We start from the raw sequence: 23,538 nt of genomic DNA on the forward strand, positions 1-23,538 counted from the left end.
ATTAACTATGTTACAAATGGTTGTAGGACTGTGTAGTTTCATTAAACAAATAATAATTACAAGTGAAATAAATCATAAAAACACATTGATAAAATAACAAAGAATAATTATTCACATGCAGCCACCTCAGCAGTTAGTTCTTTTTTTAGCCATTTCCAGTGATAGGTTACCCGCCTTCATTCCATTCCAAAAAGCATGCTCAACCGATAAAATGCACAGTCAGGTGGCGCACGAATTTGCCACGACCTTCCTTATCAGGCCACAAACCAACATTTGAAACTGCCAACACTGATGTATCTATGGGACATTCCACCAACTATGCCAACTTGACAAGTCAAAACGATGTTAACGTGTGAAATTAATGATGAAAAGGTGCATTCCAATTATTCCCCAAGGAAAGTAGAATGGGCTATCTGCATATCTTAGACACATGCATTACCTGCTGCCTTTGGTAAGCAGAGAACGTTCTTTCAAGGTCTTCAAGGTCTAACACCTTAAACACACGGGCATCATCAATACCAGTCCACACAGTACCTTCCAGCTTGTTCTAGAGAGAAAATGGAAGTGGACAAAAGATGGAACAAATGCCAATTTTTGCTATATTCCATATTTTCAGAGCATTTAAGTATAAGTTATTGATATGTTTATGTATATAGGTTGAGTCTCCCTTATCTGAAATTCAAAATACTCCAGAACACAAAAGTGTTTTTATGGATGGCTGACACAGGGACACCATTGTTTTCTGATGGCTCAATACACACAAACTTTGCTCCATGCACAAAAGTATTTAAAATATTATGTATAAAATTAGCCTCAGGCTACATTTATAAGGTGTATATGAAATATAAATGAATTCTGTGTTTAGGCTTGGGTCCCATCTTCAAGATAGCTCATTATGTACATATATGCAAAAACAGGTACTCCAAAATCCAGAAAAATCTGAAATCCAAAACATTTCTGGTCGCAAGCATTTTTGGATAAGAGAGATTCAACCTGTAGCAATTTTTATAAGATCACCCTTTCTTTTAAAAAACAAAACACATGAAAATTGGTGTTATAGAGCTGTCAGGAGTTGCAGATGCACCTCTCCTGCCATAAAGAATTGGGATGGCTTATACAGTAGAACTAATGCAGACACATGGTGATTTCAACCACAGGTCGGAAGATAACTTTAGAGAGGAGGCATAATTCAAGTCTATTCAAGGTCATTCCTGTGGGAAGAAATTGGTTGTTAGAACAAAGAAGGGGCAGTATGGGAATGAAAAGGGCCAACTGTGTTTATTAATGGTAATGAATGGGAGTTGAGTCTACCATGACTTTGAAACTGTGTGTATTTTAATTAGGCAATGCTAATGCTTGCTGTTTAGTTTTCACAATGAACATCTCTAGACTGGATCTATCGTTAGTGAATAAAGGTTTACTGAGTTTTAACTACTGAATCTTGAGTTTCTGAACTTGGTGTCCTGCCAGACTTGACAGACAGTAGTAGTTGTGCAAAATGGTGGAAAAACATCTTACCTCTGGGAGCTTGGACCAATTGAAGGACTTCAGAGCGTTTGTGGGCTGTGGAATATTCTTTCTCTTGAGTGCTGATCCCAGTGGGGCTCCTGGGGCTGGAGGTAAGCCTCCAAGTGGAGGGGGTCCCGGTGGAGGAGGTGGACCACCAGGAGGCGGTGGTGGGGGCGGTGGTGGTGGGACCATTCCACCAGGAGGTGGTGGTGGTGGAGGAACTGGGAGGAGAGATCCCAGAGAGGATGCAGGTAAAGGGCCCCCAGGAGCACCAGGTGGCAAAGGGGGGCCCCCAGGGACTGGAGCACATATTGCTCTCTGTAAAAACAAGCAAAAAAGAAAGACACAGTCAAGATAAGAATTGCATTGCAGCTAAAAAAAAAGGATAAACAGGCTAAAGAACAATGTGAGTACCACTTAAGGTTCACTTGAGGGGAAAAAGATATGCTCAAACAACCCATGAACTTGTTAATTAAAGAAGGTGAAACAAAACTTGATGTTGAGAAATAACTTCTGTTTGGGTTGGGGAAAAAAGAAAGCAAACAAGGGTTGTTCTAGTCAACCAGGAAAGAGCTCTTGCCTTGGTTCCTCCCCCTACGTTGTCTTTTGGGGCAAAATGCACAGAACATCCAAGCCAATTTTCTTGAACAAAACTGCAGAAGCTATTCAAGTCAGTGCCACCATCTTGAATATTTCTCTTTGGACAAAAGCCCAGTTGGACTGTACCAAAGGGAACTCACTGAGACAGGGATACCAACATTTGCCTCATAGCTTTGATCACTTCCTTTTCTTCATAATGAGAATCATTTTTAGACTTGGTGGCATCAAACCCCGTTTTGAGGCCAAACTTTAGCAGCAAGTGGTCTAAAAGTAGTATGGAAATTTGGTACACTTCCCCCCATTAAAAAAAAGAGAACTTGTTGTGTGGCCTCACCCTGCTAAGTTCATGGATCTGTGCTGTGAGGTCTACCACTTGCTGTTTGGCTTGTTTATGCTCCGACAGTTCTTTTTCAAGTTTCTCCTTCATCTTATTCAAGGTCTGCATCATCTCCTCTTTCTCCTGGGCCTTGGCGTCGCACTCCCGCTCCTTCTTCTCCAACTTCTGTTGGAGCTCATGGTGTTCTTTTAAAAAAAGAAAAGGAAAGTTTTAAGTATTTTTCTCCATAATATTAATTATTTAAAATAATGTTTTAAAATAAACTTCCAGGGATGTCCTGGAAGTGATGGTGAAAAAGATTTCTCTGCATGATTGTTGTGATTGATAGCGATAGGAAGAACAGCCCATCAGAAACAGCAGCCACAGTGAAATACATCCTATAAGTTCTTACTAATTTTAACAAATCTTACATAGAAACCTTCCCTGTTCAGAAAGAGAAACTGTTATTATATAAAGAACACCCAACCTGAAAGCAGAATAGACCACTGCAGCATGAATTATTTTGATGAAATATCTTGGGGAGGAGCCAGAGGAAGACTCTATTGCTACAAATGAGAACTGAAAGGCGATTTTCAGAAAATGGAAGAAAATTGTCCTTCAGGGGATCATAGCTTAGTAAAAGAGCTGTGGTTCAATTCCTGGCAGCCTTTGTTAAACAGTTAACAGGTGATGGAAAGGACCTCTATTTAGTATGTACAAATCCATGTAGATCTCTGCTTCCCAAGCTATCTGATGTAGGGGACCAGCAATTATTTTTTCCAGGTATTATATTGGTGCCCTTTAGCTACATTGCTTCATTCCTGGAAATTTGGCAGGGAACAACAGCTGATGGTTTGTGGACCGGCAGCATTCCCTGGACCACCACTCTGAGAAGCAATGAAGGAGACTACACTATGCTAGATCAAGAAATTATCTGAGCAGGAACAAAGGCCAGTGCTCTTAGATGTTTAATGCATGAAAGGGGGGGGGGGGGGGAGATAATTTATCTTGGATTCCCTTTCTGTTCTTAAATGTGTGAACAATTTTTTAACTTATGGAAACAGGTTTGAATTGGTGGTCCTTGTTCTTTCCTTTAAGTCCTATTTCTTTCAAGGGGAAAGAAAACAAAAATAATGACTTCAAGCCAGATACCACACATAATTTCTCTTCTTTCCTAGACTGCACTGATAAAATATTATTTGACCCCACAACCACCACACATGTAGACTGTTTTTATTCCTCCACAGCACAGGTGGCGAATCTCTGACCTGTTACCAGTACTCAGAGCTTGAAAAAGTTCCTTTTTGAACTAGGTACAACACCTATATAATTTGCCAGCTAGAACGGCCACTGGCCATTCTGGCTACGGGATTCTGAGAGCTGTAGTCCAAAGAAGCAACATTTCCAGTCTATGCACCTGTTATCACCATTCCCATTGTACCTTAGGACTGGATAGGCTAGCTTGACCTGGTAGGGAGTGGAGTTCAACAACATCTAGAGAATCACAGGTTCTTCATCTGTGCTATATTGGGAAGGATAATTCAGACTGCAGTAATCCCTGAACTTTGGTCCTTCAAGTGTTTTGGACTTCAAATCCCAGATGCCCCATCCAACTTGGTTAACAACCAGGAATTCTGGGAGCTGAAGTTCAAAACCTCTGGAGGACCAAGGTTTGGGAACCACTGATTCAGAGGAGCGCAACTGCATAATCAGAGGAATGCAATTGCATCAGAAAGGTAAAGAGAAAGTTTTGGTGTATCTTACTGCTCTTGCTTCTGCTCCCGCAAGTCACTCTTTTCCTAGTAAGAATTATCTCAGCAAGTTTTTAAAAACGTGATTTTCTCGCACTTCCCCTCAACAAAAAGCATACGTTCCACCAAAGAATGATAAAGGATGTCAAGACTGTACAAGTGCAGAAGTTGGACTAAAGCCAATGTGTAATACTTCCTCAATTAACAAAATGCACCCCCCCCCCCATCGCCACCTCAGAGTTTCTGTCTTCCCACCTTCTTTGTCCCAGCATTTAGGCCACATGTCATCACTATCTCTACCATCTTACAACAATCCTCAGAATTCACATCGATCCACTAATCTGTGGTACTTCCTGTCCATGAAGCTAGGATTGGGTCAGGTTCCGAGAGTTCCACCTCTATGACATCATTTCTTGACACAGCCATAATATGGAACCCATCGCCTTAAACTAAGTACACCAATTATTATTATTATTATTATTATTATTATTATTATTATAGCACTGTAAATGTACACAGTACTGTACATGCAAATTATCAAATCAATAGAAATGAAACTTGTCAATGGCGTACAATCTACAAAATATGTATAAAACAATAGGTAATAATATAAAATAGAATTGGTTAAAATAAGCAGGCAACAATTAAAAACAACATCAACTATCTGATTTTTAATTGGATAAATAAATAGTTTATTTATAAAAATAAACTATAATAATCTAACTATTGAGGCTGCATCTCCACTTTAACTACCATGGTTCAATGCTATGGGATTCAGGGAACAGTAGTTTGTTGTAGCACCAGAGCGCTCTGACAAGAGAAGGCTCACAAAACTAGTCCCCAGAATTCCATAGCATAGAGTCACTGCAGTTAAAATGGTGTCAACCTGGATTATTTCTGCAGTATGGATGCAGCCACAGTCTCTAAAAGCCTTCAGAAAGAGATTTTGCCCAGCCTTACCTATCCAATCTTCTTTTAACATTACACCTTAAGAAAAACATTTGCTCTATCATTGCCTGGTGGCCACTTTTTTCCTATGTATGAAGCCACATAAATGTCATGTTTACCTGTCTACTCTAGTGTCTTTGTACTGATCCTAATCCCAGGCATAGACCTCTACAAAACACAAGAAAATTAATTTTCTCCACTCACCTTTCCTCATTTTTTCTGCTTGTTCTTTCCATTGTTTCACTTCATTTTCATTAACCAACCTAGAAAGAAGAGAGTGCAATCCCTCAGGAAAACAATAAACACTGCACACTTAGCAAGACCCCAAAATAAGGATTAGGAAATCCCAGAAGATTAGTATCCATATCTATTTGTTTAATTAACTCATCTGCCTCCCACAAAATGTTTTACAATGGTAACTGTGGGGTGTTTTTGGTTCATATGTCACCACCTTGAAAGCTATTCATGATGCTTGGATTCAATAACCATTCCCAGACTTTTCTATGGAAAGCTCTTCTCTCAGAAGAGAGGTTAGGAAGAGATTGTCATCACCACACGGTGTGTAGCCACTGATGGAAATACTTGAATGCTATAGAGCACCAATTCCCAAATTTTAGTCCTCCAGGTGTTTTGGACCTCAACTCTCAGAAGCCTCAGCCAACTTGGCCAACAATCAGGAATTATGGTAGCTGAAGTCCAAATCTTCTGGAGGACCAAAGCTGGGTATCGCTGCTACATAATGTTCACAAATAACACTCATTCAGGTGTGAAAGGATCAGCCATGAAATGCTGGGAAATAGACAGTGTGAAAACCTTTCAAGACAGGTTCAAGACGGCAAGTATACCATTTGACTAGAAGTATGTTGTGCAATTTGTTTGGCTGGTTAATGCCATGACTGATGGAAGGGAAGGGGAGAAAAACAGTACCTTCCTTTCCTAAAGATATTTCCATGATCCTAGAGAACAATGCAGAAATAACTTTGGGAATTAAATCTATCTATCTATCTATCTATTGATCAATCGATTGGAGGAAACAGAGCTAACTTCTAATTTAAATGGCATCAAAAAAGAAATTAGACAAAATGTGTGGCCTTTCAGCAACCATAGGCCATAACCATGAAACAGAATGTCAGTGTTTGGAGGCAGTATGCCACTGAATTCTACTTGTTCAAGAGTACCATTGTGAAGAACACGGCACATACTGACTTCATCTTGCCTTGTAGTCTTCTAGGAGGTGTCACAGTGACCTCTGTGGAAAACATAATGGTGTACCAGAGCAGCTTTTGATGGGTCATGCCCTCCATATGTTCTTAGCTGTATGCCAGAAGTTGGCAAAATGTAGTGCTGGCACCAAAACAGACCCCCAAAACTTTTGTTTTGGCAATCCTTGACTCCTTTAGACTCCCTGGACCACCCTTTTCCTGGCATCTCCAAAAAATAAAGGAGGGGGGGGGGGAGAATGAATTGATAGTTTCCAGAAGACCATGCCATAGTTGCCCACTGTTGCAGGATTTTGTGTAACTCAATCAAGACAATGGGAAGCTAGTATCAAAATACAACTTATATTAGTAATAATCAGGGAGAGACATTCACTTTTCTCAAGGGGTAAGAAAAGGTAAATTGATTCAGCATAACTGCCCTGTTTCCATTCAACAAATTAGAAAATTATTTCCCTGTTGCATGGGAGTGGAGCAAAACAAAACATAAAAATCAAACCACAAAATGAAAAAATAATATTAAACAAAAAATAATAAAATAACAAAAGACCAAACATACTGAGGAAAATATTTTCCAGTTTTAGCAATTTAAAAAGTATTTTAGAGATCTTACATTCGGACAACATTTTTAATGTTAAAGTTTTCCAATGGTGTGGAGTCTGGATCCTGCCCTTTGTCATTCTGAATAACTATTTGTTGTATTATACGGTCCAGCAGTAACCAGTACTGAACTGTGTTGCCATTTCTCTTATCTAAAAAGGAGAAGAAGAAAAAAGACAGTGATAAATAGTGTGTGTGTGTGTGGGGGGGGGGGGGGAGATAATGATTAAAAAACAGTTGCATAAAACAAATTGTGTGTTGTGAGTACACACAGACACACAGAGGCTGTAGTTATAGCTGGGGGGGGGGGGGCAAATGAGGCCGTTGTTCATCTGCATGAGAAGTCTGTCCCCCCATGAAATTTTCTTTTCATCCCAAAATTTCTAGCATAGCAAACAGATGTTGAAGTTTTCACTTCTGCAATGCTAAAGATTTGGGCACTGAAGCAAAATGTTGGGGAGGAAAAAATTCTTAATAGGGGACACTGCTCTTATTTTGACATACATATTTCATATGTATATATCATATTCAAAGACTACCTCACTCATTACCCAGCTCTCTTTGGTCCAAAACACACTGCAGAAATAATCCAGTTTGAGACCATTTTAACTGCCCTGGCTCATTGCTAGGGAATTCTGGCAACTGTAGTTTTGTGAGGCATTTAACCTTCTCTGTCAGAGAGCTCCGGTGCCAGAATAAACTATAGTTTCCAGGATTCCCTAGCAGTGAGCCTGGAAAGTTAAAGCGGTCTCAAACTGGGTTATTTCTGCAGTGTGTTTTGGGCCTTTGTGATGATGGTGCAACTGTCCCAAAGACAGAAAAGACAAGAGAACCATTAGCCCATGGGAGGAATGCATTGTGAAAAGAGCCCTACATCCACTTGCTAGTCTCCAACTAGAGTAGAGCCACTGTATCAATGGTATTTACAGAGATGCTGGTTTACTATTCAGCAATTGATTCAATATGGAGCCCGCATTACAGGCCGGCCTGGGGGCCGAGTCAGGGTGTGGCATCCATACAATGCATGCCCCGACTCCATCCCCAGGCCGACATGACGCTGTGCGTGGGCAGAGTCACAGTGCTCCTCTGGTGCTGCATCTAGATGACGCAGAGCCAAAGGAGCACCAAAAAGTCACAGTGCAGGCAGCTACAGCACCCTTTCTGTGGTACAGAAAGGTGAGATCAAGGCCACAGTTGCTGTGGCCCCAATCCGGTGCTAAAAAGGGCGGCTGCAGGCCATGCCTTAAGGGCAATCTGTTGAGCCCTATAGTTATCTGAGTGTTATCTACAATTGCAAGAGACCAGAGTTCAAATCCCTTGCTCAGCCATGGGAATCCCCTCGGTGACCCTGGGCCAGTCGTGCCCCCCCCCCCCCCCAACCTCAGAGGAAAGCAATGGCAGACATCCTATGAAGAAATTGTGCCAAGAAAACCCTACAACAGAGTGACCATAACTTCAAGTTGACAAGGAGGCACATTGACTAGTTCATAATACACTCAAGAGCCAGCATGGTATAGTGTTTAAGCTTTGGATTATGACTCTGGAGCCCAGGATTTGAATTATGTAAACCCACTATGTGACCTTGGGCAAGTCATACTCTCTCTGCCTCAGTGACTGGCCTCTGAAGAAACTTGCCAGGAAAACCTCATGATAGGTTCACCTTAGGGTCATCATAGGTCAGAAATGACTTGAAGATATACAACAAAAACAACAAGGCACTTTACAACAACAACAATTGATTCAAATGGTCTGTTCTAGGGGGTATTAGCTATTAGAGTCTGGCCAAAGAATTTGAGTGGTAAAATGGTTTTCTAAATAGAGGGGATGTTGTTATCAGTTATCACTCCCACTGTTAGGAAGATAGAAGCTCAAATGTGTTGGGCACCAAAACAGGATCAGAAGAGTAGCCACGCATTCCTACAGAAAATGGTGGTCAGAGAGGGTGGCACCTAAAATACACAGCAGAGTCTTGTTCAAGTATTTCTTTAGTTAAATATTTGCCCAGGTTGTGCTTCCAAGGGGCAAATTTCACTTCTAACTGTGAAGAGTACTATTCCACACTGTGGTAACGCAACATACACACTGGGCTTGCTGAAGCTGTTTGTAGAATATCAAAATACTTTCTGCATGATAAATCACAGAGCCAGGCTTCCTGCACATTTTCCAGTGAAAAGAAACAGAACTCTGTCAAAGCGAAACCACATTAACATCCTTGCTCAGAACGTTCCAATAAAATGGCACGGGCAGGTCAAAGACAGAAAAGGACATGGGATTAGAAGACAGCTATGGCATTCCAAGAGATTATCTGTACTCATAAATGCTTAGCGATTAAAAATGGAATGAGGCAGGCCACTTCCCCAAAAAGGCAGGGTGGAGGAGGGAAAAGATAGGACAAAATATTTGGAGGGATGGATTCTATGGCTAAAATCCAACTGTGAGTTGCAACAACATTAGAGCCATTAAATCAATGGGAATTAACAAACTGTTCACTTACTAAATTTTTATGGATTCAATGGCTCACTCTTATCAGGACCAATAAGCGAATTTAGATCAGCATTTGCAATATGAAACTGAATGATTTCAGTGGATGCTGCATTTACAAATAGTGGAATCGTGCAAGAATGCAAAATCATTCAAAACCTATTGTCAGCTATGTGAAATATTTAAGAAAGCAACACTTCAGGGACTTCTCTGCAGAAGACTCTGAGAGGGAAGAGGACTTGGCACTTCTCAAAATGCCTTTCCAATTAAGGAAGACGTTTATATACATCTGCGCATTTGAGCAACCATCAAGTGCAGGGGAATTATGGGATCAACATGAGGACTTTCTCAAATATAATGTTTTCGCAAGACAGTTCTGAAGTCATAAATGACAGCTGAAACAATTTAGAGAAACAAGAGTCCATAAGGTTACCCTTTGATCCAAAGACTGGTGAAGGAATCAGATAATAGGCTTAAATAGGCGTAAGCCTTCTACTAAAGCACTATAAGAATTGGAGACAATGGAGGAAAAGCCTTTTGCACAGGTGATTGCAATGTCAGTAGGTAATGAAAGCATACAACTTGGATGGTCTGAGGGTGCTGCACACATTGTTTAGGTCAGGAAAGAAATCCTTAACTTGAAATAAGATACTAGCTGTATTCTTGAAGAGAGTAATTATCAATTACTTGAGTTAAAGAAGAGAGGGCATGCTTATCAAATTTGCAGATGACACCAAATTAGAAGGGGTAGCTAATACCCCAGAAGACAGGATCAGAATTCAAAATGACCTTAACAGATTAGAAAGTTGGGCCAAAACTAACAAAATGAATTTCAACAAACAGAAATGTAAGGTACTACACTTAGGCAGGGAAAAAAAATGAAAACCTCATATATAGGATGGGGGACACCTGGCTTGACAACAGTACATATGCAAGGGGGCTGGGAGTGTTAGTAGACCACAAGCTGAACATGGGTCAACATGTGATAAAGCAGCTAAAAGAGCCAATATGATCCTAGGTTGCATCAATAAGAGTTTGGTGTCTAGATCATCGGTAGTAATAATACCATTCTATTCTGCTTTGGTCATACAGTACCTCAATTGGAATATTGTGTCCATTTATGGACATCACAATTAAAGAGGGATATTGACAAGCTGGAACATGTTCAGAGGAGGGCAACCAAAATGGTGAAAAGTCTGGAAACTACCATGCCCTATGAGGAGTAGCTTAGGGACCTGGGTATGTTCAGCCTGGGGAAGGGGGTGACATGATAGCCCTGTTTACAGATTTGAAGAGATGTCATATTGAAGATAGAGCAAGCTTGTGTTCTGCTGCTCCAGAGAACAGGATCTGGAGCCCTGTTTATGTATTTGAAGAGATGTCATACTGAAGATAGAGAAAGCTTGTTTTATGCTGCTCCAGAGAACAGGACCTGGAACAATGGATTCAAACTACAGGAAAAGAGACTCCACCTCAACAATAGGCAGAACTTCCTCATGGTAAGAGCTGTTTGACAGTGGAAGATGCTGCCTCAAAGTGCGGTGCAGACTCTTTCTTTGGAGGCTTTCAAACATGACAAATAGATGAATGGACAAATGGATAGTCATCTGTCAGGAGTGCTTTGTGTATTCCTGCATGGCAGGAGTTTGGACTGGATGGCCTTTGTGGTCTCTTCCAACTCTATGATTCTACATAATTGTTCCAAGTTTTCTCCTTTATTGCAGGAAAGTCAGTAGCTTGGATCCAGAGTTCCTGAAAGTGGGACTTCACTCACAACAGTAGAAGTGGAGGACATATTTCAGTGGTTCCTTCCCCTTCCTTTAGGTAGCCCTCTGGAAATCAGCTTTGGGAGTTGTAGGATGCTCCAGGAAATAATAAAAAATAGCACAAGGGGAAAGGAAGCACAAGAGGATGGGAAGCGCACTTGGAAGAGAACATGAACACAAATTGGGTCCACCCCTTCTTTTGGTGGGAGCATTTCCTTCTCCAAATGGAGCATGGAGCCCCATTCCTAATATATAAAAACAGCCAGCACACTGGTACACAGAAGTAGAGGGGAATCCTAAAATGTAAATGAAAGTAAAGAAAATTCAGAATGAAGAAGTAATTGGGGTGGGGGAGAGATATTAAGAAGAAGAAAAAAAGCAAGATCCCAAACTGTTCTTTTTCATGAGTAATAAATATGTTTTATAAAAAAAGTTACATACACACACTATCTCAAAATACACAAAAGGTTTTCTGCAAAGCAAAGCATAAAATCCAAATAAACTGTTTGGGATAATATCAAAGTTTTAAGAAATCCATTGTCATAATCCCTACAGAGCATATCACAGCAACAGCATTTTCGGCTTCACCCAAAGGAATTGAGAGTTTAGCAGCCTGGCACTGTTCTTAGTTCCAAAACCTCAGCTATGAGTATAGATAGAAAAGATATATTCACTCACAAGGCATTTGGAGACAGTGGTGAAGGATAGACATAAAGTGCGGGTAGGCTTCTGAATGAGTCAGCCTTTTTCTTGTGAGCTCGAACATCTGGGTTGCACTTTTCGTATCTATATGGACCTGCATTGTTGTGATGGGAGGAAAACACAGTTGAAATTAAACTGAGATGTTTCCATACAGAATTAGTGCTTAAAATTCCCACAGACAGTTAGAAGTTGCCAGTGGTAATTACAATTGCTCCACAACTGACTTTGTGCACATTATTATGTGGTGTGTAGGCAGACCCAGAGTTTGGATGTAGTGAGTTGTAAGTTATTGACTTACCTGCAGTTTGGTATATTTGGAGAGGGCACAAGAAGTAGATGAAAATAGTCAAAAATAACAGAAATATTAAAAAATAACTGAATAAAGAATAGATCTAGAAATGGTGATACTTCTTTTTTGTGGGAGGAAAAGTTTAAATTTTTCATAGAACCTTTGTTAAATTACTTTTTCACTACATCATTAAGGCCCTGTATAGACCAGCCTAAAAGGCCGGCCTGGGGGCAGAGTCGGGGCATCGCATCCAGATGAAGCACGTCCTGACTCTGCCCCCAGGGCATCATGACACTCCTTTGGCACTGCATCCATATGACGCAGTGCTGAAGGAGAGCCATATAGCCGTGCCACTGCGGCTATGGCACCCTTTTTGAGGGCGCAAAAAGGAGCTGCTTTTTGCGGCTCCTTTTTGCACTGTTGAAAGGCTGGATTGGGGCTGCGGCGTGAGGTTGCCGCAGCCCCATTCAGGCTTTGGGGTGGTCTATTGAGCCTCTGAGTTACTTTGTTAAGTTAAGAGGCAGTTTAAGTAGAATTTTTCGATCTAAGCAGAATTTTTATGTCTCTCTTATAAATTCTAATGGTTTTTATGGTAGGGTACAGAGAAGGAACCAGCAGTGTGATGAAATCCTTTTTTAAAAAATGGGGAGGGGGGATTCCACACTAATAAACTGTGTTGTGTGTATGTAGTGAGTTATGTAACAAAGTACATAAAAAGTAATTACTTTTAAAAAAGTAACTTTGTAAGTTCTGGAAAAGGTAAAATACTTGGCAAGATGTTGTTTTTGACATGTGAATGTTCCAGACAAGTTTCTGTGAGCACCCAAGAATTCCTAAAAGCACTTGCCAGTATGTCCAATGGCAAAGAAAGACGAAGCTGCTGTCTAACCACATCTGGAAGGCTACGTGTTATCCATCCCTTGAGCAGAGTGATTTATCTGTTTGGGTGACGAGCCCAAATGGGAGAAAAATAGCCCAAGAAAAGTTAGGAGTTCAACATACATACCAATTCAAATCTTTTGGCAAACTCCAATTCATCTTCATTTCTGAGCATTTCAAAAAAGTCTAAGTGTCTGTAAAGAGGGAAAAGACAAAAAGAGCCATCTAGAAACATATTTATTGGAATGGTTTATGGGAACAACTTTAGTGAACATATGCAAAAAAAAGAGAGAAAATGGTTATATTGCTACTTAGGAATTTTTGAAGCAACTAAGCCATTTCCTTACATGTCATTCAGAAGGATGAAAAGTCAAGGAAATTCATCCTCTTACCAACTCTGCAGTCTCTGATCTCCAATTTAAACATAGGAAATGTCAAGTCAAGAAGGTATCTTTGGTCCACCATGGGAGCCACAAGGAAGCTGCTTTTTCATAAGTGGTTGTCTGCACTGCTAGGACCTAGCCACACAGTTAGGAACTCATCATGTGGATACTTTTTGTAGATCTGACATCTTTCTACTTCACAGAAGCTTGCTCACTCCATGGTCAAGACCCATATGATTGCTCCTGCCCAAATGGCTGGACCATTTAAAACTGGAGAGCCGCAAAGTATTCCCAGGGCCTCATGTAGGTCCTCAAGGACTTGTCTCATGACCCACAACCCCTTCAAATTCCCCAGATTGCCCTTTTTTATAATCCCTCCAAAGGATGAAATGCTCCTCCTGGAAACCTTTAAGAGTTGCAAATGCAATTCATCTTTCAAACAGGTGGCAACTCTCACTTTGCTGTTAAAATAATAATAATAAAAAAACCCTGCCCATTTATTAAAAACCAGTTTCTATCTTCTTAGTTTTAGGGGCATATTTTTGGCAAACTATGTGGCCCCTAGAATGCCCCGGGGCAAAACAAATTGCCTCTTTTGATCTTCTGCAATCACACAACCCTATAAGCCCAGGTAAAGATGTGCTAGTTTCGCCAAGTCTGAAGTCCTCCTGGGGCTCCCAAGAGTTAAATAAATATGCTAAATTTTTCAAAAAAGTTTTTTTTTTGTCTCTGAAATGCTCTAAACTTTCTTCTGGAAGCATGGGGCACATCCACCACATTTTGCAGTTCCTCTGGGGCAATTTAAATCCAGGAATTCCCTTTATGAAAACTTCCTGTTGTTAAAAAAAGGTCTCCCATGGGCCTAACATGACCAGCGAAGGTCTCAAAATATGGTGGAAATGCTAGAGGGTTGTGGGAAAAAACAAATATATTTTTTTGCAATTTGCAAAACTTGTTTTATTTTGTTTTTTTGCAGGAGGAGGGCAGTGTAGTAGAAAGCTGTGGTCCACCAAGGTCTTCTACAAAGCTAATGTAGCCTCCTTAGTTTTCCATGGTTTCCCATTTCTGGTCTAAGCCATTATGATTCTCTAGGCTTTTCCAGATTGCTCTAAAGAAGTGTGAGTTTGCCTTAGGTTTACCATAAGTCCAAAATGACTTCAAAAGACAATTGAGATGTATCCTGACTCCTGGCCCTATGGCGTGAAAAGCAAATTTTCTCCTTTCTGAATTAATTCTTTTTTCATAGTGTTATAGTCTGATGCCCATCTGATGCATGGTAACTCTAAATTTAAAGGGAGATAAAGAAATAAGGCATGGGACACACTGGCATGTTTCAGTATGAGCCAGTGTGGCATAGTAGTTTGAGCACTGGATCAGTGGTCCCCAAACTGTGCCCTTTAAGGGATTTTGGACTTTAGCTCCCAGAATCCCAGATTATTGGCCAACATGGCTGAGGCTTCTGGGAGCTGAAATCCAAAATCTGTTAAAGGGCACAGTGGGGGGACCACTACACTGGACTATGACTGGAGAGCAGGGTTCCAATTCCCGCTCGGTCATGCAAACCCACTGGGTGACCTTGGGCAACTCACAGTCTGTCAGCCTAGGAGGAAGGCAATGGCAAACCCCCTCTGATGAAACTTGCCAAGAATAGGTTCATCTTAGGGTGACCATAAGTCAGAAATGACTTGAAGGCAAACAACATACACGCGTCTCAGAATTAAAAAGAAAAATACCTTGAGGGTAGAAATAAAATGTTGCAACGGGTGCCAGGAATTGCCAGAAAATAATTTGGGACAAGAGAAGCATGGTTTGACTATTTAAAACACACACATACACGAAGTCAGAGAATGACATCAAAAATATTACAACATATCTATTGTGTCTGAAGGAACCCTCTGAAAGGCCAGGTCATTTCTTATACCCTTGTTCATCAAGCCACATCTGTCTCATCCTCCAAGCACCTTCTAAAGGTTCACTTCTCCATGAAATTGGTCTCAACCAACTTAACCTTGCTTACATCTAGCTCCCACATTTGCAGTTTCCCTGTCAATTGCCAGTTTCTTCTTTTTTTGTCCAATTCCTTTATCTAGTAAGGCTAGTGGCAAAGAACTGTGTGGCGTCCCAAACTGCGGGTGCTAATTATTACCAGCAAATTAACAACTATATTTCTTTTGTAAGTGATGTGGCTTGAGGAGGAAAGTTAGAGATTAGAAAGCATTTTGTAAAACATCAACATGACTAACAAGCACCCTTAGATTCCTATTGGTGAGTTTCAGGCTGCATTGAAGTAATCATGCATAATGGGGATGCTGCAGCTGTTAAGTCAAGTTTCATGAAAATACTTGTTTTGTTGGGTTTTGTTTTCAATATGCACAAAATCCAGGGAAAGTTAAGTAGGGAGCGGGAAAGGAAAAGGCATAAAAAGAACACCACTGCACACAAGACAGTTCTTATCAACCCAAGAATCTTACCTATCTAACGTAGAATTTTCATGCTCTCTTAGTTTGTCAATTACAGGTTGAATTCCAAGCATGAGGAATTCGTATCTAAGATGGAGTCTGAAGTCCAGACTTTCCTGGAAAAGAGGAAAGGGTGGGAGAGGAAATATTTCAGAGATTTTTTCCTCTAGAAGAACAACCTTTTAGATTATTTTATATTTCAAGGAATGGCACAAGTATGGGGAAAAGTTCCTAAGCGATATCTCAGTTCTTGTGGTTACAGTAGAGTAATGGGCTAGGAGATGAAACAAGACTGCTAGGATTTAGGCAGGGAAGGGGCATACTGGGCATCTTCCTCTTTTCACTAGCAGTTCTTGCCTCCGCCCTACAATGCATGATGTTCCTTCATTAATTTACAAATATAGAATAGTTCCTCAAAACAGGGTATTGAAGCTTATGAGTACCCAGCTTGTTGGGAGCAATTAGCTTACAGTTGTAAACCGCTTAGACACTGTTAGTTCAGTATGAAGTGGTATATAAATGAAGTTGTTTGTTTTTGTTTGTTTATGCAACCAATGCTAGGGTATGGGGTGAACACAGAAACTTAGACCAAGATCTTATTTAAGTTCAGAGGCACAAAACAGTCTGTCTGTGATATTGTGCCTGGCTGCCCAGCACACATCTCCTGGTAGAGATGGTTTCTACCAAGCATCAGGTGCCTGCTTCTTTGATGCCTGGTTCTGTTGAAACCCCAGAACCAAGACAAAAAAAAAAAAGAAAAAAGAAAAAAGGATGGCTTGAGAAATCCTCTGTGTTCTACCAGTGAGAAAACTCTACTGTAGGCATCATAAAAAGCCTTAATGGTGACAACAGTAAATTGAAAGACTGGGGGTTATCTGGCTTGAACTTAGTTCTGCTGCTGACATATCAACCCAGCAAGGGCTTTTGATATTATGGAATGTGTGAAGAACACCACACAGCAAAGGGCTTTGAACGTCATGTTTCCTAATATCACTGTATCGTATAAACAGGTTTTTACATTCTCACTCTCACCATGCAACACACCTTTAGTGAGGAGAGGCACAAAATGCCCTTACACTGAGAGCTTCCTCATTTTTCTTGAAGGAGGAAGAGGAGGCTGTATGCATGCCTTGTACTTGACACACAAAGAAGTGTGTGGAAAACAAAATCCCATGAGGCCCTGATGTATCCTGGCTCCCTTTTAGTTTCAAAATACTGTCCTGACGAAATTGAGGGATCTTCTGGCAAAGTACCTTCACTGGGTCTCCCTCCAGACCTGAGGTGTACAAATCACTTCTCAAGAACAGCTTCCAACTTTCTCAAGGGAGAAAAATGAGTGGTTGGACTGAGCTATTTGCTGCTCTTGGTATCGCTGGCAAATGCCTGACCTCAGCCTAGACCAGCAGGTGGACTTCAGTGTCTGGGTAGGGAGGAGGAATGGCTCCACTCTGTTGAATCCATTTTGGGGATAGAGTTCAACATCTTGTAAAGTTTGCACTAAACTCCCAAGTGGACTGACTGCTCCACTGACACCAGAGTCAGCAGCCCTACTCACCACCCTCCATACCTGCCCCTTACTTGCATATGTATAATGTTTGATACTGTGCTCTGCAGTGCAGCAGTTTGTGGGGTCAAGGAATGTCAATGCAAAATTTGAGACACTTGCTGAAATTCTTAGCAGAATTCTTGCTGACTAATTACTCATCAGTTGCACAGCCTACATCCAGATTGTGTATACCTCCAGTTTCCACACTTACCACGCCAGCTCCTTGGCTTAAAACTGCATTGATAAAGGACATGATGGCTGTCTTGAGGCTCACTTCATCCCGGTATCGACCTGTACTTCTATCCAGGTCATTTATTAATGTCTGTAGAATGCAAGGGTGATTTTTTTATTAATAAAGTCTGTGTTATTATTAGTTCATACAGATGAGCAGGAGGGTAAAACTATCAGTGTAAACTACTTGCATCCACCCAACATCCATAATTTAAGGATATTTTTATGTTGAGAATCAATTAACCATCTCTCTCTCTCTCTCTCTCTCTCTCTCTCTCACACACACACACCAAATGGATTGGAAGCAACTATGCATAGCTTTAGAAGAAGGATGCACAACCTTTTGGGGCCTCATGGTATCCTTTGGCTAGGGCACAGGATTCCACATATGCTAACAAAGACATACACAAATTTTATCTCTCAGCACCCATGAGTGCAAAGGCATAAAAATCTGCTCTCCACGAATGGCTAGGGACTGGCAGAATCTTTCATCTCATTCCAGTGGTCCATCAAGATTTTTGCTTCTCTGATACAACAGTATTTGTAGCAAGAAAAAAGACGTCTCAGATGTGGGACATCAGACATTTGGACATGAGGTTTTGGTCTCCCCTTCCTGCCCCCCCCCCCCCCCCCCAACAAGCAAATCCGATTGAGACTGCTGTCCCAGCACCTTAAGTTAAATGGCTGATTCCATTTAGGTATAGTCCTAAACTGGGAACAGCTAGAAATGTTTGTTAAAAGCTAGCACTTAAGAAGGCTACTGGATGTATCTCCTCTACACAACTAAAGTAGTTTGATCCCCTTTTAAATGCCATGGCTTTCTCTGAGGGAACCCTGGGATCTGGAGTTTGTGGATGAGAAATTAGCATTCTCTGCGGAAGTGCACCTTTAGTGTTGTCATTCAATGGGACAGTCTAATTTCTATCCTCAAACTACAAATCCCAGGATTCCACAGAACAGAGTCATGATAATTCAAGTGGGATCGAAGGTCTATAATTGTGCCATGTGGACACAGATGTTATTAACGACACAGGACAGGTGTTCAGGGAGAGTTGAAGGTGGCCAGGAAAAAGCAGGTCAGAGCACTATTATACTCATTAAAAATGATTCCAAGGATTTGGACCACTTTTTGAAGATCAAAATCAACAAAGGCATAACAACGCCATACATCTATACCAGATGGGGGTGGGCAAAGTGCAGAGGTTGTCAGAGTGCAACTTCCACTAACTTTATGCAGCATGGCCAATAGTGGGGGATGCTGAAAGTTGTAGTCCAACAACATTTGAAGGGTCACACTTTGCCTCCCCATAATCTACAGAGAGGGAAATAAAGTTTCTCCAAACCAGTATCAAGGTCTACTTCTCATTCTTATCAAGTTACAATCAAATTACAAACAAAAAGCCCCAAATCCAAATAACCCAGACCACAGAAATAACTCATTTTGGACTACATGTCTCAGAATCCCCAACCAGTATCTGGTTGGCAATTCTGGGATTTTTAAGTCAGAAAAGGCACTTTCCAAGCACAGATGAATAACACAATTAAGTCAAAGGAAGCCCAGAATTTGCAACTGACCAAAGCGACAAGAAGAAACTTCATACCTGAAATCGAGTCCTTTCACTGGCATATTTTTGGTAATGCACCATGGCCTCCAGTACCTTTTTGTGGCCCCCGGGAACCAGGCACACAGCGCCCATGATTTCCAGCACTGCCACTTTTGTCTTAATGTTTTCTGTGCTCAGACTCTGAGCAATTACATTAATGCTCTCTGTGTGGGCGAGGACATGAGCTCTTCCCAGAGAGTTGTTCATCAGTGCTTTGATGCATCCAATGAGAGAGGTATGTATCCGAGACTCTGAGGTCTCATAGTCCATGCTCTTCAGGAAGTTCAAAATGCAAGTCAAGCCATCCAGGTCAATGAATCTGGTTACAAATCTGGAGGAAAAAATACAAGTGCATATGGAAACATACATCAGAAAGAGTATCTGCCATGAGAAACAGGCTGGAAATGCTGGGCCTTCTGGACATTGGACTACAGAGGTGGTTTTCAAATAGTGGGGCAGTATGCAAAAATACACATAATACACATATTTCTGTCTTAATGGACCACATGCCCAAATAGAGGATTTTAGAGGGACATCTTATTATATCTATATAAAAGAAAAAGCTTTCCAACCCTCAAATAAGAAGCATGTCTTAAAAAAATGTACACCTGTCAGCTCTATAAGGGACAAATGTTCTGGTCCTCAACTAAGTGATATCCCTTATAATAGGGTCATCTGGCAACCCTACCTCTGACATAGAGCAACACTTTATTCCAGTGGTTCACAAACTTTGGTCATCCAGAGGTTTTGGATTTCAGGTTGTAGAATTTCAGTGGTGGGGCTTCTGAGAGCTGAAGCCCAAAACATCTGGATAACCAAAGTTTGGGAACTATTGTCAAACAGCTCTTTCAGTCAAAAAGTTCTTATGTTTAGCTGGAATCTTTTTTCTTGTCATTTGAATTCATTGGTTCATGTTCTAGCCTCTGGAGCCACAGAAAAAAGCAAATGCTCAACTGAAGTTTCAAGTTACTGCAATGCTAGAAAGTTGGGAACTGAAGGAATTTGCAGGATGTGTGTGTGTGCATGTGTGTGCAATGCTCTCATTTTGTCCCTTCCTCTCTTGTTACAGTCCTGCCAATCCTTAACATGTTTATTCATAGAATCATAGAATCATAGAGTTGGAAGAGACCACAAGAGCCATCCAGTCCAACCCCCTGCCATGCAGGAAATCACAATCAAAGCATCCCCGACAGATGGCCATCCAGCCTCTGCTTGAAGACCTCCAAGGAAGGAGACTCCACTACACTCCGAGGGAGTTTGTTCCACTGTCGAACAGCCCTTACTGTCAGGAAGTTCCTCCTAATGTTGAGGTGGAATCTCTTTTCCTGCAGTTTAATAATTTAATAATAATAGGATTTATTTATATGCCACCCAATCACTGGGAATCCGGGCAGTTTACAACAGAGGGTTCCCTGCCCTCAGGCTTACAATCTAAAAAGACACGACAGAAAAGGAGAAGGGAATGGTGAGGGGGGGAGGGGATCAGGTCCAGCATTCTTCTCTCCCTCTGAGGCCTGGACCAAGGCAGATGGACCGGAGGGAGGGCTGCTCTTCTTCAGGCTAGCCCTGATGGAGCTGGGCCTGCCTGGTCAACTCCCTCGCAGGCCAGAGGATGACAGTTATGGAGGGAGGAGTCTCTTCTTCCAGGCTAGCCCTGATGGAGGGCTAGAACAGGGATAGGAATCGCATGTCTATCCAGATATAATTGGGCTCTTTGGGTGGGGGCTCTTCTAATTCTATGATTCTATTTTATTCTAGGATTCTAACTGCCAGCATTCCTAGTCATAAGCTATACTGGTTAGAGTTGCTGGGACTTACAGTCCAACAACACCAAGGGATGAATTATTCCCCCCCCCCCCCCCCCGTAGAAGTGAAACAGCCACATATAATTCAAGGTTGCAGAATCCGACTTGGCATGCAGTGACATTGCTCATAGATATGCATGAGCATTTGGTTGTGAGTTTAGTGGCACATTTGATGTCTTTATTTAGCTGTGAAATGTTGCCTGTTAATACTAAGGCTGTGCTGCACAATTCAGGCATAATTCTTTGTGAATGCACAATGACAATATTTTTGCTACAAAACCCCAATGTAGGATCCAAAGAGAACCAAAAAAAATTGTGGTTGTTGGTAACAATTATTATTACTATTTTATATTCTGTCTCACAGCAGCTTACAAATAAAAATAATTACAGTCCTGACTAGTAGACCAACTGAATCAGTGAACTACATGTTGACTCACTATTCAACAACTGACGGAATCGGTCTACTCTAGAGGGATGCCAGCCAATATAATTAAATATTGGCAAAAAATACAAAAAGACCACTTGCCTCATAGGTTTGGTCCTCAGTGCTGTCTTCAGGCTCTCAATGGTTTTGTTTCTCTCCTCTTCATCTTCTTTTTCCAATGCAATCAGTGATTTCCTCTGTAGAAGATAAAAATACAAACATGAACTATGAATTACTCACAATCCATTTATTTAGATATGTCATTTCCCACAAATATACTGCACTCCAAGCAGTTTCCAGAGAAGAGACAAATATAACAATTCGTAGAATGCTATCGGTGGGAGAAATGCATTATGCATTTACAAAGAATAGGGCCTTTTCTGTTGTGGTATCCCAATTTAGGAATATTCATCCTCCTAAGATAGATAATGGCCTAAATCCAATAGGGAGATATTTGCTGAATTAACTGTTTCTGTCAGTGGAATTAGGGGAGTGGAGCAGCCCTCCATACAACCCAAAATCTGATTTATGGGGCTGTCAAACCATCCAAATGATGTTTTTTGGAGCCAAGGTGCTAATGGGACAACAGATACATTTGGCCCTCCATATTGGCAGCTTTGACTTTTGCAGATTTGATTATTTGCAGTTTTGATTAATATGTTCTCTCTAGGAATCTGTAGGTTCTCCAGTGCAACTCTGCCAGAAGTTGACTACAGAGTTGTGCTGGAGAACCTAGAAGTTTCTAGTGAAAACACTTCTCCAGGAATTTGTAGGTTCTTCAACATGATTCTATGATCAACTTCTGGCAGGAGTTGGAGATTTCTAGAGAGATGTTCTCTTAGGTAAAAAGAATGTTGTTTTTTAATTTGCGGGTTTTTCTCACTTTCACAGGGATCCTTCATCCCTAACCCCAGCACTTGTGGAGGGACCACTATATAGGCAAGTGATTGGCACTAACTTAGTAGTCATTTCATTTCCAATAATAGCATTCCTACGTACTCAGGCATTTTAAATTACAAATGATGGCTGGAATTCATTGTGGGAGTTATATATTTGTAAGTGGAATTTGTGTGTGAGGAGATCAGAATTGCTGTGATGCTAATTATGTATGGGTGTGCACTGAGCTATGATAGGCAATGGAGTGACTAATGTGAAACAGTTTAATGTGTAACAGGCACTGATGCAAACAAGGGATGCTCCCCAGTGCTCATCAGACACCCTCTAGTAAGTGTTGGAGCATAACTGCAGTGCCCAGTATATATCAGATATGCCAAATGCACTTTGGAGCCCTCTTGTCTGGATGCACATCTCAATTCATTGTGTAAGTGTTGTGTGCCTTCAAGTGCTTTCTGACTTATGGCAACCCTAAGTTGAACCTATTATGGGGTTTTCTTGGCATTACTTTTTCAGAGGAGGTTTGCCATTGCCTTCCCCTGAGGCTGAGAGCGTGTGACTTGCCCAAGGTCACCTAGATGGGAAGCGAACCCTGATCTCCAGGTCGTACTCCAACACTCAAACCACTACACCATGCCGTCTCTCTCTAAAAGGGTTTGCTTGTGTTTCTTAACGTAGCTAGATTGGTAAAATTCCAAAATGTAGACTGTGATGTAGAATCTTGACTGATTTTTTTTAAAACTTGATTACTTCTAGCAGTCTACACCATTGGCTATGCTGTTATTTTCAAGGTTAACTAGCTCTTTCCTCATCCAATATTTACCCTATTTTGTTTATAATCCCTAAGAGTTTTTTCCTCTTCTGTTTCAGCTGATGACATAAAGTTGTTTTATACCAATTCAGATTATTTGTTCAGTGCTGCTTGCCTAGCATCTAGCCAGTGTTGTTTACTTTGACTGGAAGCAATATTCCAGGGTTGTAGGCACAGAACTGTTCCCATCATATACTGTAACTCCTGACCTTCTACGTGCAAAACGTGTTTTCTTCCCAAGGTTGGCCCAAGTTATTTTGCTTGAAGAAGGGCAACAAATGGCCTGGTCAAATTGCACATTACAGTCGGCCCTCCATATTCAC

General features: G+C 41.1%; 1 protein-coding gene across 2 annotated transcripts in view; it reads right to left on the bottom strand.

Moving 5' to 3' along the window:
• LOC149315237 (disheveled-associated activator of morphogenesis 1) overlaps nt 1-23,538 on the bottom strand; it is a 254,979-nt gene that overhangs the window by 47,330 nt on the left and 184,111 nt on the right. For both annotated transcript variants that reach the window (XM_089522803.1, XM_089522802.1), the window contains exons 5-15: nt 21,613-21,707; nt 19,279-19,612; nt 17,658-17,768; nt 15,913-16,016; nt 13,186-13,252; nt 11,867-11,984; nt 6,955-7,093; nt 5,329-5,387; nt 2,444-2,631; nt 1,519-1,827; nt 440-547 (exon numbers count right to left, since the gene is read on the bottom strand). In XM_089522803.1, coding sequence (XP_089378929.1) covers nt 440-547; nt 1,519-1,827; nt 2,444-2,631; nt 5,329-5,387; nt 6,955-7,093; nt 11,867-11,984; nt 13,186-13,252; nt 15,913-16,016; nt 17,658-17,768; nt 19,279-19,612; nt 21,613-21,707 — 1,632 coding nt within the window. The remainder of the gene's footprint in view (nt 1-439; nt 548-1,518; nt 1,828-2,443; nt 2,632-5,328; nt 5,388-6,954; nt 7,094-11,866; nt 11,985-13,185; nt 13,253-15,912; nt 16,017-17,657; nt 17,769-19,278; nt 19,613-21,612; nt 21,708-23,538) is intronic.

The sequence above is a fragment of the Sceloporus occidentalis genome, unplaced genomic scaffold (assembly GCF_023333645.1).
Source record: "Sceloporus occidentalis isolate IW3139 unplaced genomic scaffold, rSceOcc1.0.p SCAF_4, whole genome shotgun sequence".
Classification (NCBI taxonomy): domain Eukaryota; kingdom Metazoa; phylum Chordata; class Lepidosauria; order Squamata; family Phrynosomatidae; genus Sceloporus; species Sceloporus occidentalis.